Source organism: Pollicipes pollicipes, unplaced genomic scaffold (genome assembly GCF_011947565.3).
Source record: "Pollicipes pollicipes isolate AB1234 unplaced genomic scaffold, Ppol_2.1 Scaffold_4002;HRSCAF=4701_pilon_pilon_pilon, whole genome shotgun sequence".
In the NCBI taxonomy this organism is placed as follows: domain Eukaryota; kingdom Metazoa; phylum Arthropoda; class Thecostraca; order Pollicipedomorpha; family Pollicipedidae; genus Pollicipes; species Pollicipes pollicipes.
The window spans coordinates 6,538,672-6,554,190 of record NW_023596420.1 but is presented as its reverse complement, the minus strand read 5'-3'; the positions used below and the strand labels follow the sequence as shown (position 1 = coordinate 6,554,190).

General features: G+C 60.1%; 1 protein-coding gene across 2 annotated transcripts; it reads right to left on the bottom strand.

Annotated features, from left to right (window-relative positions):
* Positions 1–128: 128 nt before the first annotated feature.
* On the bottom strand, positions 129–14,379 carry sxc (O-linked N-acetylglucosamine (GlcNAc) transferase sxc). 2 transcript variants are annotated; one of them, XM_037216054.1, is made up of 18 exons: positions 14,306–14,379; positions 13,976–14,068; positions 10,872–11,022; positions 10,329–10,572; positions 10,042–10,110; positions 7,958–8,244; positions 7,445–7,682; positions 6,901–6,999; positions 6,450–6,614; positions 5,836–6,159; positions 5,367–5,570; positions 4,898–5,023; positions 4,308–4,505; positions 3,751–3,948; positions 3,413–3,619; positions 2,426–2,678; positions 1,832–1,955; positions 129–1,190 (listed from the first exon to the last, which is right to left on the bottom strand). In XM_037216054.1, the coding sequence occupies exons 2-18, from the start codon at positions 13,998–14,000 to the stop codon at positions 1,037–1,039; spliced, it is 3,066 nt and encodes a 1,021-aa protein (XP_037071949.1). In that variant the 5' UTR covers positions 14,001–14,068; positions 14,306–14,379; the 3' UTR covers positions 129–1,036. The 2 variants fall into 2 exon arrangements, with proteins under 2 accessions (XP_037071949.1, XP_037071947.1); XM_037216052.1 differs by having other exon boundaries at positions 14,302–14,349.
* Positions 14,380–15,519: the final 1,140 nt, after the last annotated feature.

Below are 15,519 nucleotides of genomic sequence, written 5' to 3'. Positions count from 1 at the left end.
GGAATGAAATCCCTGCAGAAATCGGGCCGAACAATACCTGATGCCCGACACCAAGATGAAAATTAAGGATATTCCTTGTCGTAGGTGTCGTTCAGTCCATGACCCCTCCCACTTCGGGTAAGGCCAGCTGCAATGTTCACCAATATATTCGGCTACAGGAGGAAGTATCACATGAATGTCGAACGGCCCTACACTACCACACTATCGACAAACCATCCTCCTTCCGTCCTCGAAACCAGCGGACATCGCTCGCGGCAAGGTCCCGACCCCTCCCTCACACACACACACACACACAAACACGCACACGCAAAGTCCGGGGCAGGTACAGCGCAGAGCAGCGGCCGGTACGCGCGCGCGCACACTCGCAGCCGCGGCGCGCCGTCCACACACACACACACACACGGCGGCGGCATACACAGGGCTATCTACAACCGCCCGCTGCCCTCCCCCTCCCCCCGCCCAGCAACAGCTCTGGCGCCGCAGCAAACGCCGACTGTGGACAAGCTAAAGCTACAGTAGCACAGAGGGCGGCGACGGAGGTGCAGGGAGAACCGTCGGCCAGTCTCGCCACCACGCACAAAGCATCGCCGTCTCCACAACAGCGCACGCCGACACCGGCCCGCTCACGTCTGACGCCGTCCACGCGGGCGGCGCCCACAGCCCGGCCTCTGCCGAGCCGGCCCGCCGCCCAGCGGCGCGGTCGGGGGCTCCGGCGTCTGTCCAGTAGCCGCGCCGCTGCGCCGTCCGACCACGCGACCGTATGCCCATTGGAGGCGATCCCGCCGCAGTTCAGTGCGGCGGTTCGCCGCGGTCCAGCCACCGCGGGCGTCGCTCGGCGACGTGAGTCAGCGTCTCGCCGTCCTCCGGTCTGGTGAGCCGGTCTGCCGCGTGGCCACGCCTGCGCCACCCGCGGGCGCATCCACCGCTGCTCACGCTCGTGCCGCCCATGGCGTGCCCACCGCGCGGCGGCGTCGCCCTCCCACGCCCGCGGGCCCTCTCAACACTCGGTGCCGTTCGCGTCCCTCGTGAGGTCCGCTCACCACTCGGTCACGTGGTCGGGCTTCTCGCCGCGCTGGTAGCGCTCCCAGAGCCGGAGCAGCAGCCGCTCCAGGTTGACGGCGTACTGGCTGCAGCTGAACAGGGGCCGCACCATGCGCGCCTCCCACACCTTGGAGCGCACCGACTTCAGGCTGCCGGACGGAGGGACACGGCGCGTCAGGCGGCCGCACCACCAGAACCCGAACTGGCCCGCCCACGGACGCCCAGCACACTTTACACGGGGAGTATGCCTTGACGTTGGGGAACGGCACCACCAGTGCCCGAACTGGCCCGCCCACGGACGCCCAGCACACTATACACGGGGAGTATGCCTTGACGTTGGGGAACGGCACCACCAGTGCCCGAACTGGCCCGCCCACGGACGCCCAGCACGCTATACACGGGGAGTATGCCTTGACGTTGGGGAACGGCACCACCAGTGCCCGAACTAGCCCGCCAACGGACGCCCCGCACGCCATACACGGGGAGTATACCTTGACGTTGGGGAACAATGGCCCGAACGGGGCAGGACAGCTGACATCACTGCACTTCAGAGACGTGGGCACGACAGCCGACAATGGGCAGTAACTACACGCAGACGGAGCAATACGGACGCCATGGGTCCAAACAACAACCGGAACGAGGCAGCACAATCCTGGTGCACTAAAGCTGCCACGAGACAATCCAGTTGACGCGGGATACTGCAGCCCACAGGCGGGGACGTGGCCATGACCACAGCACGCGTTATGAACCCCCGCCCCCGCCAGACGGGCAGCGGCGCCGCGCCACTCACAATGCCGCGTCGGAGCCGAGCTTGATGGCGATCTGCTCGTACTGGCTGCGCGTGGTGGCCACCAGCTCCGAGCAGCCGAGCGCCGTCAGCTGCGAGGCGGCCACGCGCGAGGCCAGCGTCTCACCTGCGGCGCGCCGCCATCGGTCAGGGGTCAGGGGTCGCCGGGGCCACGTCAGCACCAGCGCGACACGGCGGCGGCGCACGTCGGGAGCACACCGCACAGAGTCGGGAGCGGCAGCGGGGCAGCGGCTCACCTCAAAACAGTCAGCCGCGGGACGGCACCAATGACGGCCGCACTTCCGCCGCCGTGCCACAGCGGTGTTGGGCGCAGCAACATGTGGCCAACACCACTGCGTGCACCGCACGCATAACCGTCCCCTTCTACGCTCTCCTATTGTTCCGCTGTTTCGCGATCACGCCCGCACCGTCCCCGCCCAACCAAACAACATCCGTCAAATAACGTACTCCTACGAGCGACAGCTCACACCCATCACCCATCATACACCCGCCTCCCACCATTCAGAGCCCCACCTCTACGCCACCCTCCCTTCACCACCCCACCCGGCCCGTCACCCTCCACCACCCGTCACCTACCGACGAGCGTGACCATGGGCGTGCCGGCCCACAGCACGTCCATGCCGGTGGTGTGGCCGTTGCAGAGCGGCGTGTCCAGGCACACGTCGGCCAGCTGGCCGCGGCGCACGTGCTCCTCCTTGGCGGCCACGTTGCTGAAGACCAGCCGGCCGGCCGGCAGGCCGTGCGCCTGCGCCGTGGCGCTGATGTTGGCCTCGCCCACAGACGGGAAGCGCAGCAGCCACATCACCGAGTTAGGCACCGCCTTCAGGATCTGCGGCGGCGAGCGGGCGGCTGGTCACGGTCACGTCGCGATGCCGAGCCGGGGGCTGGGGCCTGGGGTGACGGTCACGTCGCGGTCCCGAGCCGGGGGCTGGGGCCTGGGGTCACGGTCACGTCGCGGTCCCGAGCCGGGGGCTGGGGCCTGGGGTGACGGTCACGTCGCGGTCCCGAGCCGGGGGCTGGGGCCTGGGGTGACGGTCACGTCGCGGTCCCGAGCCGGGGGCTGGGGCCTGGGGTCACGGTCACGTCGCGGTCCCGAGCCGCGGGGCTAGGGCCTGGGTGGATTCGAGCCCGGACCCCCCCACGTGGGAGAGCCGAGAGTGCTGACCACTCGACCAATCTGCGGTGTCAACGGGGCGCGTCAGAATGTAAGTGTACCGGCAGTAAGGGTGTCGCTCAATCACGGACAGCAAAAAACTTTCGCAAATTTTGTGTGGGACGAACGTAATTTCAATGACACAGTCGGGCAATTGGCACAAGGATCTCGGGCTGGAGGCGCGGCTCAGAGCACTGAATGTAACTGGCAAACATGAGCGCCGGTCCCTGGGCTGCCGAGAGAGCAGGCCAAAGTGGATGGTTCAACAGCCGGGCGAGCTCGACGCAGACAGTCGATATTCGCAACACCAATTTATGGGGCTGTCAGTGGGCCTCCCCCTCGCTCCCGTCCACATCACACTCCAAGAACCACCCCACCCGTACCTGGCAGTCTCCCCATCCCCAACTCACGGAGATCCACATCTTGAGCGTGGACGGGTCGATCTTGTACAGCTGGTTGAAGTTGCAGTAGACGATCGCCTTCTCGGGCAGGCCGTACTGCTGGCGCGTGGTGACCAGGATCGACTTGGGCACCTCCTCGCCGGAGGCAGCCTTCGGCTCCGTCTGCGGCGTCGCCAGCCCGTTCTGGATCGTCAGACCGTTCACCTGGGTCTGCAGCTGGAAAGGGCGCCGCCGCGTCAATGAGCGGCTCACGGCGGAAGACAGCCAGGTAGGAACATGAACAATGGAGCACTCCACGGCGCCGTCCCGTCCCCGCGGCGCTGCCGTGCCGGCGGCAGCTGCCTTACCTGGCCGCTCTGGATCATGGCCTCGATGCCGGTGGTGGTGGGCAGCTGCGCGACCGTCAGCTTCACCTCCGTGGTGGCGCCGGAGCCCTCGTGGCTCGTGCTGACGCGCTCCTTGTGCGTCTTGGTCTGCGTGTTCTCCAGCACCGGCGACAGGTCGGTGGCGTTGATGATGGCCACGTTGTCCTGTACGCCGCTGTTCTGTGGACGGCGCGCGGCGCACGTCAGACGTCCGCCAGGGCGCGGCGGCCGGCTCGGCGGACACCCATCCAGCCGAAGAGGTCGCCAAGACGGCTTAGGCGGCCTGCCTGGTGCCGTCTGGGATGCCGTGCGGCGGCTCTGACAAAGGCCGACGGTGATGGCGCAGGCCCATCACAGATCACATCAACACATTATCACATGATACAAGATTGGGATACATCCATAATAGGAGTTCAGACCCCTTTATCTCCAATTTCCCCGGTGTTCTTGTGCGCGTGATTATGAGCGTGCGTGTATACGTGCGTGTAACAGAGTGGTCGCAGGCCTGCGGGACGCCACGTCCGCACGGAGGGCCTCACCTTCAGGTTGTCGATAACGACGCGCTCCTTGAGGTGGGGGAACATCTGCATGTGGTCGCCGATGAAGAAGGTGTCGGGCATGTAGGCCAGCTTCTCGCTGTACTGGTGCGCCAGATGGATCGGCGACGTCACGGCGTCCGTCACGATGTAGTCCATGTAGGAGGCGCCGCTGGTGCCCGGGTAACCCAGCCACATCACCTGCGCGAGGGCGCTCGGTAACGCACCGCGCCCGACAGACCCGCCGCCAGCAGCGGCACACACGTGCCGGCTTCAAACACTGACAATGCCTGGCGGCAAACCTCGGTGAACACTCCAAGCAGCTTCAGTAGCACCGCGACTAGTCATGACACCGCACAATAGCGACAGCAGCTTCAAGCCGCCAACAGCTCTCAACAATCTGACGATCTTGTTGCCACTGACGGCTATCCCGCATCGTGCGGCACTGCCTTTTCAGCCTACATCGCCGCCGCACAATATCCTTGGCTCACCACAAGCCCCACACCTCCGCCCCGGCAGCCATCTGTGCCGCTCACGCGCCGGGCATCGGCGGCCGCCGCCGGCGTCGGAGCCGGCGTCACGTCCGACCGTACCTGGATGGGCGCCGGGCGGAGTGCAAAGATCTCGTTCCGCGCGCCCTTCGTGTAGCCGTTCATGTTGAGCAGCACGTGGATGCCGTCGGCGTTGATGCGGTCGGCCACCTTGCCGTTGCAGGGGATCTGCGGGGGCGGGGCGGTGAGGACGGCATCAGGCCCGACGGGGTGGAACAACACACAGCCTCCAGACGACAATCAGCTGGCTGGGGCCGAGCATGTCCCAGGCGAAGCTGGACAAAACAACCAAACACCTACCGGCTTATCACCGCTGAAACTTTGCAGTGTCCCAGGCCGGACTACACCGTATGCGGTCCTCTCTCACTGTGCGGCGCAGCAGCCGTCGCGCCCGCAGCCCTCCACCATGATCGTCACCGAACATCCGCCGAGGTTGGACCGAAGAGCCCCCACCACGCGCACGCCGGACGGCCGCCCGCACGGCGCCGACGGCGGCGGCGGCGGCACCCACCTGGCTGAGGTCGACGAAGTGTTCGGCCTCGCGCGCGATCTTCTGACGGAAGGCGGTGCCGTCGTCGGGGCTGAGCGAGTAGCAGAACACCTCCACCTTCTCCTTGCGGTGGAAGCCGGGGATGCTCTGCATCAGGTGCGACGTCGGGTGGTTGCAGAAGTCGGATGACACGTAGCCGATGCGGAGCCGGCCGTCCGGCGCCAGCTGCGGGAGGAGTGGGGGGCGCAGGGTCAGCGGGGTCACCAGCGCCCGGGCGGACGCCTCATGCACGTGTGACGCTATTGCTCAGATGCGCGATAGACTCACAAAATGAAGCCTGGCTGGCGGCTGTCCCGAGACCACACCAGCCGTCGGGCACATGCGGCAAGAATCCGGAGAACGGACGCCCCGACAGGTCAGCACGTGTCACACGTCCAAGGTAATCCTGCCGTCAGCCAGCCATCCACGGCCAGCCCACCCGCCCACGCACCTCGGCCGGGTACTTGAACGGCGCCTTGTGCAGCACGGCGATCTTCTCCAGACAGAGGTTGGCGTGGCGGTTGGCGATGGCCTTGCGGAACTGGTGCGACAGCGGGTACAGCATGCTGTGGTGCGGGTGCACCGACGGCAGCCGGTTGCGCTCCAGCTGGTCGGCCACGATCGAGATGAGCTTCTTCATGCGCGCGTCGTAGTCGGTCCAGTCGCAGACGATCTGCTGGCAGTGCGCCAGGTTGCAGTAGGCGTCCGGGAAGTCGGGCTTCAGTCGCAGCGCCGTCCGGTACGACTGGATCGCCTCCGGGATGTTGCCCGAGTCCTGTGGGCGGCGCCAGCTCAGGTCAGGTCAGGTCGGCCCCGGTCGGCGGTGACCGCCACCACACCCCTGCACAACGGACCGCTGACCACCGCCCGCCGCACCGACCACACCGACCCCTCCCGCGTCGAGCACAACAGAAACCCTGCGAACTTGCCAGCGCGTGACCACAGCTTGCCCCGCCCAGCCGTCACGCTGGGGACCCCTGGCCGGGGGACGGCGCTGCGCCACTCCGCCCTCGGGTCTTACCAGGACGCCAGACCCCTGGCCGGTCCGCAGCCCGCCCCGCCCACCTTGTGGATCGAGGCCAGGTTGCTGTGGGCGTCGGCGAAGGCCGGGTTGATCTGGATGGCACGCGTGTAGCACTGCAGCGCGCCCTGGATGTCCTGCATCTCCTTCAGCGTGTTACCCATGTTGCTGTAGGCGTCGGCGAACGTGGGCTGGATGCGGATCGCCTCCTGTTGAGAGCGGGAGGCCGGTGAGCGATCGCGTTCCCCACACGAAACCGGGTCTGTTGCTGGGTCACTAACTGGCTCGGAGCAGTCATCGCCGTTACCAACCAACGAGCATAAGTCACGGATCGCCGCGGCGTGACAACTCACCGGGAACGACATCCCGATGGGCGCCGCACGACGTGAACGACGACGCGACCACTCGCCCCGATCACCGCACCAGCCCGCAGTCGTCGAGCCTCTGCGCTGAACGGACCGCAGAGCGGCGGACGCCCGCCGTCGGCCGACCCACCTTGTAGTGCATGAGCGCCTCGTTCAGCTTGCCCTGCTGCTGGAGCACGGACGCCAGGTTGGAGTGGGCGGCGGCGAACTCCGGGAACACCTCCAGCGCCTGCCGCAGAGGCGTGACGCACGTCACCCGCAGCTCGGGCCGGCCAGTGGCGGCCGTTACCAGAGCCGTACCGGACAAATCCAGGTGGCAGCACGCGTCTGCTGCTGCTGGAGATGCTGGATCACACACACACGTCGTACACGCCAACCCCAATTTGTGTTGGCGATGGCTCCATGAGGGGAGGTCTGGGCTGATTACACTGTAATGGAGCCCAAAAGCGAAGCAGTGCTCTACTGTACAGTCGCACTGCTTTCTTTAAAGGAAATGATGAGTCTGCTTCTTCCTTTCAGGCTCATACTTCCTCTCAGACCAGTCACTGTGCAGGCCAGAGCGGTCCGGTATCCCCACTTTCCAGCCGTCTCGAACTATTCCTATTCACACCTACCCCTTGTCCCTGACACACCTCAGCCCCATCCCAGCCAACATGGCCTTCCCCCTAACTCACCTTGCAGTAGAGCCGTATGGCCTCCTCGGTGAAGCCCTGCTCGCGCTTGATGTTGGCCAGGTTGTTGAGCGAGTCGGCGTGCGTGGGTAGCAGGCGCAGGGCCGTGTTGTAGCACTCCTCGGACTCGGCCACCAGGCCCTTCTCCTTGAGCGCGTTGGCCAGGTTGCAGTAGGCGTCGGGGAAGTTGGGCTGCAGCTCGATGGCGTGCCGGTACGTGTCGATGGCCAGGTCGATCAGGCTGTCGCCGCGTGCTCCACGGTTAACGTACCGCTCACGGATTGAGAACGCGAGGCGGGCGCATGAACAGATGCGACGCACTTTCAGGCGCGGCGCGCATTCATGAACGCAAATAGCAGGGCGTAAATGCCTGGCACATACGCCAGCGATCATTATTCACCAGTATCCTATCGGTTATAAGATGATCCTTCAGGGCCACACAAACAAATGGCATACATACTCCACACGCATCAGTATCGCTCCCTCGCCGGCTGCCGTACACGTGCCGCTGCTCACCCCTGCTCGTAGTAGACGCAGGCCAGGTTGCCGTGCACCACGGCGTGGTTGGGTGACAAGTTCAGCGCGCGCAGGTAGGCGGCCGTGGCGCGGTCGAAGATGCGCGCCTCCTTCAGCACGTTGCCCAGGTTGATGTACGCGTCCAAGAAGTTGGGGTCGAGCGCCACCGCCTTCTCGAAGTGGTGGATCGCCAGCCAAATCTCGCCCTGCGCGTTGAACACGCAGCCCAGATTGCTCCAGGCCACGGCAAAGTCTGGCCGCGTCTCGATGGCCTTCAGGTAGCAGCCCTGCAGCGGGACCGGCGGTCAGCGGCGGCCGGCGGGCGGCGGGGCGCTGGCCGCGGCGGCGGCGGAGGCGCGCGGCGCGGGGAGCGAGGCGCGTGGGACGCGGCGCGCGCGCGCGCAAAACGGCAGTCGGGCGGCGCTGCCGGCGGCGGCCGGCGCCGCGCCGCGGGCCGCGGCGGCACGCGGTGGCGCGGCCGGCAGCGCCGCCGCTCGCGAGGCGCTGGCGACGCTCGGCGGGCGATCCTCTGCGAAAGCAGACACGGACGAGACAGAGGGAGGCGGCGCCGGCTGGCGGCCGGGCGACGCTGAGCTGCGGCCCACCCGTGTCCAGCATTTGGCCAGGCAGGTGGGGACAAGCGGCCGCCCGGCGGCCAGGCGGCGCCACCTCACGTCAACACTCACGCCGCACTCCTCCAGCCGCACTCTCACGCACACTCGCACGCTCGCACATTCACGCGCAGGTCAGGGCGACACAGACACTCATGAACAGTGGTATACTTATCCGTGGATACTAACCCGGGTCGGGACACGCTCACGGCGACCGACCTACCGGTACAGCGCGCCACGGGCGGCGGCGCGGCGGCGGCCGGCCGGCCCGCCTCGTCCACACATCTAGTCGTGCAGAGATAGAGTGGGAGCCGGTTAGTGGTGGCTGGCACCGGCGTCGGATACGAGGTGGCACACACACACACACACGCAGTGACACAGGCACGGCGGCCAGACGGGCCGAGAACAACACAGCCCCATCGAACCGGGCACAACAGGCTGCATTACGTTACAGAGCGAAACGGGTAGCCGCAGAGCAGACAAAACCGCACTTGAGACGTGAATCATTACGACAATGTCGGCCCGAAAGGAAAATTCGACAATCGGCAACGCGGAGAGTGGCTATGATACAGAAACTGTACCTACGTCCGCCTCATTGTACACAGGACGGTTCAGCCGCCAGGCGAAAAATCGGCACTTATTTCTCGCGCTCCAGCTTTCTGCCTGCCGTCAACAGAAAGCACGCAGACTGGTGGCGGACACGGCGGCAGCACGACTCTCAGCACGGCACGGCACGCAACCACAGAGCCATCACACAGACACACGGCGGACGCAAAGATCCCACCGGGGCTGGGCCGAGGACGCAGGAGGGCCGCAGGAGGGAGGCGGGTCGGAGGAGGGCCGGGCCGCGTCCGCGACCCTGCAGCAGTGCGCTGCGGCGGGCGCCGGGCGCCGGCGCGCGCCGACGCCGACGGACGGGGAGCCGCTCTCCGGGCGCGCAGGCTCGCGCCCAAACCACGACCAAAAAACGCGCGTGGCGGCGGCCGATCGCCGCTGTCGTGACGGTCCTGCAGACTCGCGTACACCGACTCGCGCCACCAAACCCTCCCCGGGCGGCGCCGCCCAAGTGGCGCCGCCCCGCGCCGGCCGCCGTCAAGTCGCAAAGCGCGCGGGCCCGGCGGCCCTCAGGATCACCTGTCAATCGCAGGGCGCGGTGAGCGGGGTCGAGCGGGCGGCGCCGGCGCGCGCCTCACACGCGCCTGACGGGCGCGCGCCGTCGCCTGAGGGGCGCGCCGAGCCGGCGAGGCGCGCCCAGCCGGCGCCGCCCGCCCGCTGTGTCGGCGGGGGCGGAGCGCGCGCGGCCGCACGGGCCGGCCCGCCCGGAGAGCGGCCGGCCGACGGCGCGGCGTGCGCGCCGCCGGCCGCGGGCAGCGCGAGGGGGGTCGCGGACGCGGCGGAGGGCCCGGGGCGTCGGTGAGCCGCCGGCCGGTGGGATCTTTGCTGCAGAGCGCCGGCACGCACAGAGCGACGTACCTTGGCCTCGTCTAGCCGGCCTAGCGCCTTCAGGAGGTTGCCCAGGTCGCTCCGGACGCAGTACAGGTCCTGGCGGCGACGCACACACAGCGTCACGCGTCGTGTCCGCCGCGCACATCACAGCAACACATCCATGGCGCCACGTCGGACACTAGATGAGTCATACACACCCAACAGGGTGGGCCTACTCACAGCAGTTCCCTCTCATCACACCCGTCACAATGCACGTGACGATTCCGGCGGTTGTCGGCGTCAGCCGGTGGCGCCAGGGCGGCGGCGCCACTGACCGGGTTGTACTGCAGTGCCGACACGTAGGCCTGCACGGCGCCCTCCAGGTCGCCGGCGGCCACCAGAGCTGCCGCCAGGTTGATGTAGCCGTCGATGAAGTCGGGCTTCAGCCGCACTGCGTGTCGGTAGTTGTCCAACGCCTCCTGCAGCTGACCGCGCTCCTTGTACACGTTGCCAAGGTTGCTGTATGCCTCGGCAAGGATCGGGTTGTGCTTGATAGCCATGGCGCTGAAGTGGGCCGACCTGGCGCGAACAAGACGGCGGATTGGCGTATGGACAACCACGGAGCAACCTGCTGCTAGGATGGCTTGGGAACAACCAGAATCAGTTCGCACTACTGACACTCAAGTACACCGCAACGGCAAAAATAGTTTCCAATAGACCACCACCACTCACAGATAACGCATTCAACGCACCTACATCGCGAAGCCACCAGCCCTAGGCCATGGAAATTTCACGCCAGGAGGTCGCGGAGCTCAAACGTCGCATGCAAATTTCACGGATAATCCTCGGACTTCTCACGGCCCCGCGCCGCCGCTTACTTCTCAAGTCGGCGACACTGGAAATGTATGGAGGAGAGGAGCAGCAGCACGCCCGTGTTGTGCGGCTCCTGCCGCCACAGCTGCATGCAGTGACGCTCGGCGTTCTCGTAGTCGCCCGCCTGGTACTCGCGGTGCGCCAGCTCTGCCAGTCCTGTGGCCGACCAGCCCCCGTCACCGCCGGCTGGCGGCCGCCGCACAACGGACCGCCGGGGTGGCGCCGCCAGCACCGTCCGCGCCACACTCGAGTGCCGCTTTATCTTGTATTACCTCCCTCAGCAGCATCACACAGGTGTAAAAAAGAATGTGTCTCATGTTACCCACTGCCAAGCTACAATATAGAAAGTAGGCACATACTGCACCACAACATAAAAACAAATGACAAGTGGCGAATCACTCATGGACCATAAACAGTTTGACATGAAATGCTTTGACAACCAAGCCAGTTTACCTGATAATGCCATTTAACCAGTACCTCTCCGCAGTGAACATTGATTATTCTCAGCATCAGAACCCTAAACTCATAATGCTTGTGATATAGTGCAAACATTACTCTGAATTTTCAAGGGATAACCTGACAAAGCCATGAGAACAACTGAATGGCATAGACAAATGTGCCACCTACAGGATGCTAAGCAATCTTATTACTGTCCAGCTAAGTGTGTCAGCAATCAACTGAAATGTGGCCAGTTGATCATTTTGGAAAGTGGGTGTCAGCAAGTCAAAAGACACCCAACAGAGCTTTACAGAATGCAAAGGAATTTTTATGTCCATGCACATTAATCAGAGAATGTCCATCCAGTGATTTTTGGTACCACATCAGTGCACACAACACAAAAAAGACACTGAGCTACACAAGGTGAACATTCTGCCCCCAGTGAAGTTGGTGAATCGAAATGGTGACAGAAAGCAAGGTACAGCTTCATGTTGAAAACAGTGACCTAATCTGATCCCACCCTACCCAATGATAGTGGCCAGGTGATTAAGGTCATGCCAAGACCATGATTAAGCAATGCATATGTTCCAGCCATAGCCATCATGCTTCCTGACCAAAACAGGAGCAGTGTGATGTGTGATGTTCAAGCCATGGGTTGCCTGTTGATGACCTGACAAGCAGGGCTGTGGTTTTATTTAGTTAATGGTCAGGGGGAACCAGAGACATTTTGGGGGCATTTTTAGTCATTTTCCCATCTCAGCCTGCCCACTAATTTTGCAAAACAATGCCCCTGGTCACAGGTGATGTTCTGGGTAAGGGAACTGAGGCCTTTTTACTATGGAATTAGAGTTCTGACTCTAATATTCCAACACCATTGGTTTGATGGCAGGTGCTTGTACATTCCATAATTGCCTTACAATATTAAGGATCAGTTTTGAGGTGCCCAAACATTGTTAAACCCCTGAAAGAGGTGCCAATAATCTTCTGATTATGTTCAGTTTTGGAGAGGGCAGTTAATACAAAGAAAATAACAGAGGTGATCACAGAGCTACCAGGATTTTGTTTGTTGAATGGCAAGATACCATGTGTGAGGTAAGAGGGAGTTTAATGAAGGCACTTCCATGCTTTGGTGTCTACTTTCAGGGTGTTAGCAAATAGCCTGCTCATGAAGATCTGTCATAATTATCATAACCATCATATAAATCCTTACAATGGAACAATTTATTATTATTAGTCTTGCAGTTTCACTCACCAAAAATATAAAATATCCACTAATATTTTGAAAATGATAATTCTAACAGTTCACACATATTTTCCCACATGTGTCAAGAAGCCGCTGTAACCAGACAGCCAAATACAGCACTGTCAGCATATGACACAAAGCTGGATGTTATGAGACAGATTATATTAATGCACTGGGCCTGGGGCATCCACCTTGGGCCAGGAAAAAATGTTTTAAATTTTCAACTAATTTCCACATGGCAAAATAAGTATCCAGTTTGCATGTAGTTTAGCTGAAAATTACCTTAGTGCATTAGTTCACTTAAACACTGGCCATATTTAACTGAAATAAGTTGGGACTGAGTGCCAGACTTGGCCTCTCAAATTTACAATTGCAGTCAATAGGTTCTTAAACCTCCCAGATTACTCAGTAGAAAAATATTTCAGCACATAATCAAATTGCCACCAGAATGTTGCTGCTACTCTGAACATGTTTGTGACTATGTGCCTATTTTTGCAGTCTAGCCTATGACCCATACATACTGACTGAACAGGCATGTTACATTCTATTTAAATGGCATGCATATATATACATATATATATATATACATACAAGTAATATATTTATACATATACATATATTTTATTTATCAAGGATAACTGATTGATAGAAAGGCAATCTAAGGTATACTCACATATGCCCATCCCTGAACTGAGAAGCATTCCAACATTCACTATAAAGGATGTCCAGGATGTAAACATAAATGCATGCTACCAGAATTTTGGTTTTCTGTCCACCTCTACACATAATTTGTTGGCATTAATCAGCCTGTTCTTTACATAGGCGGATCCTGGGGGGCCATGGGGCCGTGGCCCTAAAAAAAACCTGAGAGCATGTTTTGGCCCCTACAACATTCCCAGAACTTCGTAAGAGTTTTGTCTACTTACCATCTGTTTTAACTTTACCTATTTTAACTGTTTTGTTTTGACTTCTGTTAAGATTCAAAAGCATTTCAGTGCTTGAATGGTGTCTCTACCATGTGCTTGTGAGAGGCACCATACGCTGGACCTCAGATCCCGCAACAGCCAGTTGGCGACGAACGGTTGCCCCCCCCCCATACTCCAGGCTCGATCCGCCCCGGCTCTTTAACCCTGAACCCAGACATCTGGCCTACTCAGCTCATTTTTCATGACTTCATGCACTTAGTACCTGCCAGTTTGATGCTGCTTTGCCAATTTTGAGCAAGTGTAAGGCATGAAGCAGGCAGCGAGCCCCACAAGGGGTGTAAGAGGATGAAATATCAGCATCTCTGCCACCAAAGCACACAAATACTGAAACTTGAAGTGACCAAACCCCGTGTCAGTCCACAAGCAACATCAGAAATAAACACTAAATATTCCCCAACATTCAACATGCAAACATCAATATGGCTGATAAATGAACACTTACCAGCACTATCGTACATGGTAGTCATCCCAACAACTTATGTGAACAGCAAAATGACGATCGTACTTCTCGAGTTTCTCTCAGTACTGTCTTGAGCTGTTGAGATGGGGTAACATCACTACTGGCGAACCTAATACCATCCAGTACAAGAGCATTGATTCGCGGCCGAGCACCATGCGCGCGTAAATCCTGCAGCTTCTCGAGCACCGCATACGCCATTCGCCTAAAAACACTCAAAGGAATAACACCACACCACACCACCTTTTCAGCAGGATCAGTTCAATCACTCAACACCTGTATTTTCGCGAAATTTCTTCTACTAGGCGTACCCACCGTCCACGACCCCACAGGGAAGGTCAAGTGCGAACAAAGATGGCGGTGTACATAGGCTATTTCACTGTATGACGTCATACCCATGAAAAACGTCACAAAACAACCAATGAAAATAAGCTTGGCGAGGCGCATGCATCACACATCAACCGTCACCCAATCATTTCGAGGTTAGTTTCAACATGGCGTATGGCATGCGTCCGGAGAGGCGTATAGTGCGCGGTGATCGATAATCGGGTTCGTCGAGTTGGCTCAAGGCACAGGGCATTAGGGCTAGGGTTGGGCCGGCTACGAATTATTGACGGTATAATATCACTCCACAGAACAAGAACATGTGCGGTGTGGTGTAGCGTGCCGCCAAACACGGTAGTAGCAGATCTTTCAACTGGCCATCAGTGTGTCCGGTCCGATTATGGATTGGAGCGCGTTTTGTTACCAGCGTGACAAGTGTCATCTTGTAGGTGTAACTGGTCTTAACTGGTTTTCATACCAGGACAGCCGTTACGTGAGAATACACGGCATGGTTGCTGCCTCATGTCACGAGTCTGGATTAAATCTCCGGGAGAGGACAGAAAAATCGAATTCCCTCTTGTTATAACGCCGATCTCGAGTTGCACTGTCACATCGCCGTTAATTTGGCTGTAACGTTGCTGACCACCACGCCACACATATGCACATCATCTTTGCAATGTGCTTTCGCGGCTGCCATGTTCACGTCCTACCTGTTAAGCCCCAAAAACCGTGAAATTATGTATTGCAACGTAAGAAGATCCTTGCAGGAAACGCCTTACAAATGAGGGAAGCATGCCGCTATTGTCCACGCATTCCGGTAGCATAGGCGGATCCTGCGGGGGGGCACGGGCTCCCAAAACCTTTGAAAGTATGTTTTGCCCCCCCTTAAAAAAAACATTCCCAGAACTTAATTAAAGTTTCGTGTACTTACCGTCCGTTTGAAGTTTAACAGTTTTAACTGTTTTGTTTTAACTTCTGTTTGAGATTCAAAAGCATTTCGGTGTTTTTTTTCGGTTTTGAATGGTGTCCCTTCTAGGTACTCGCGAGAGGCACCATGCACTGGACCTCGGATCCCACACCAGCCAGCTGGCGGCGAACGCTTCCCCCCCCAAAAAACAACAAAAAAACAAAACTCCAGGCTAGATCTGCCCCTGTTCGGCGGCACATTCCTTTCGGTGTGTCCTCATCCCCTTCACCCATCGAAA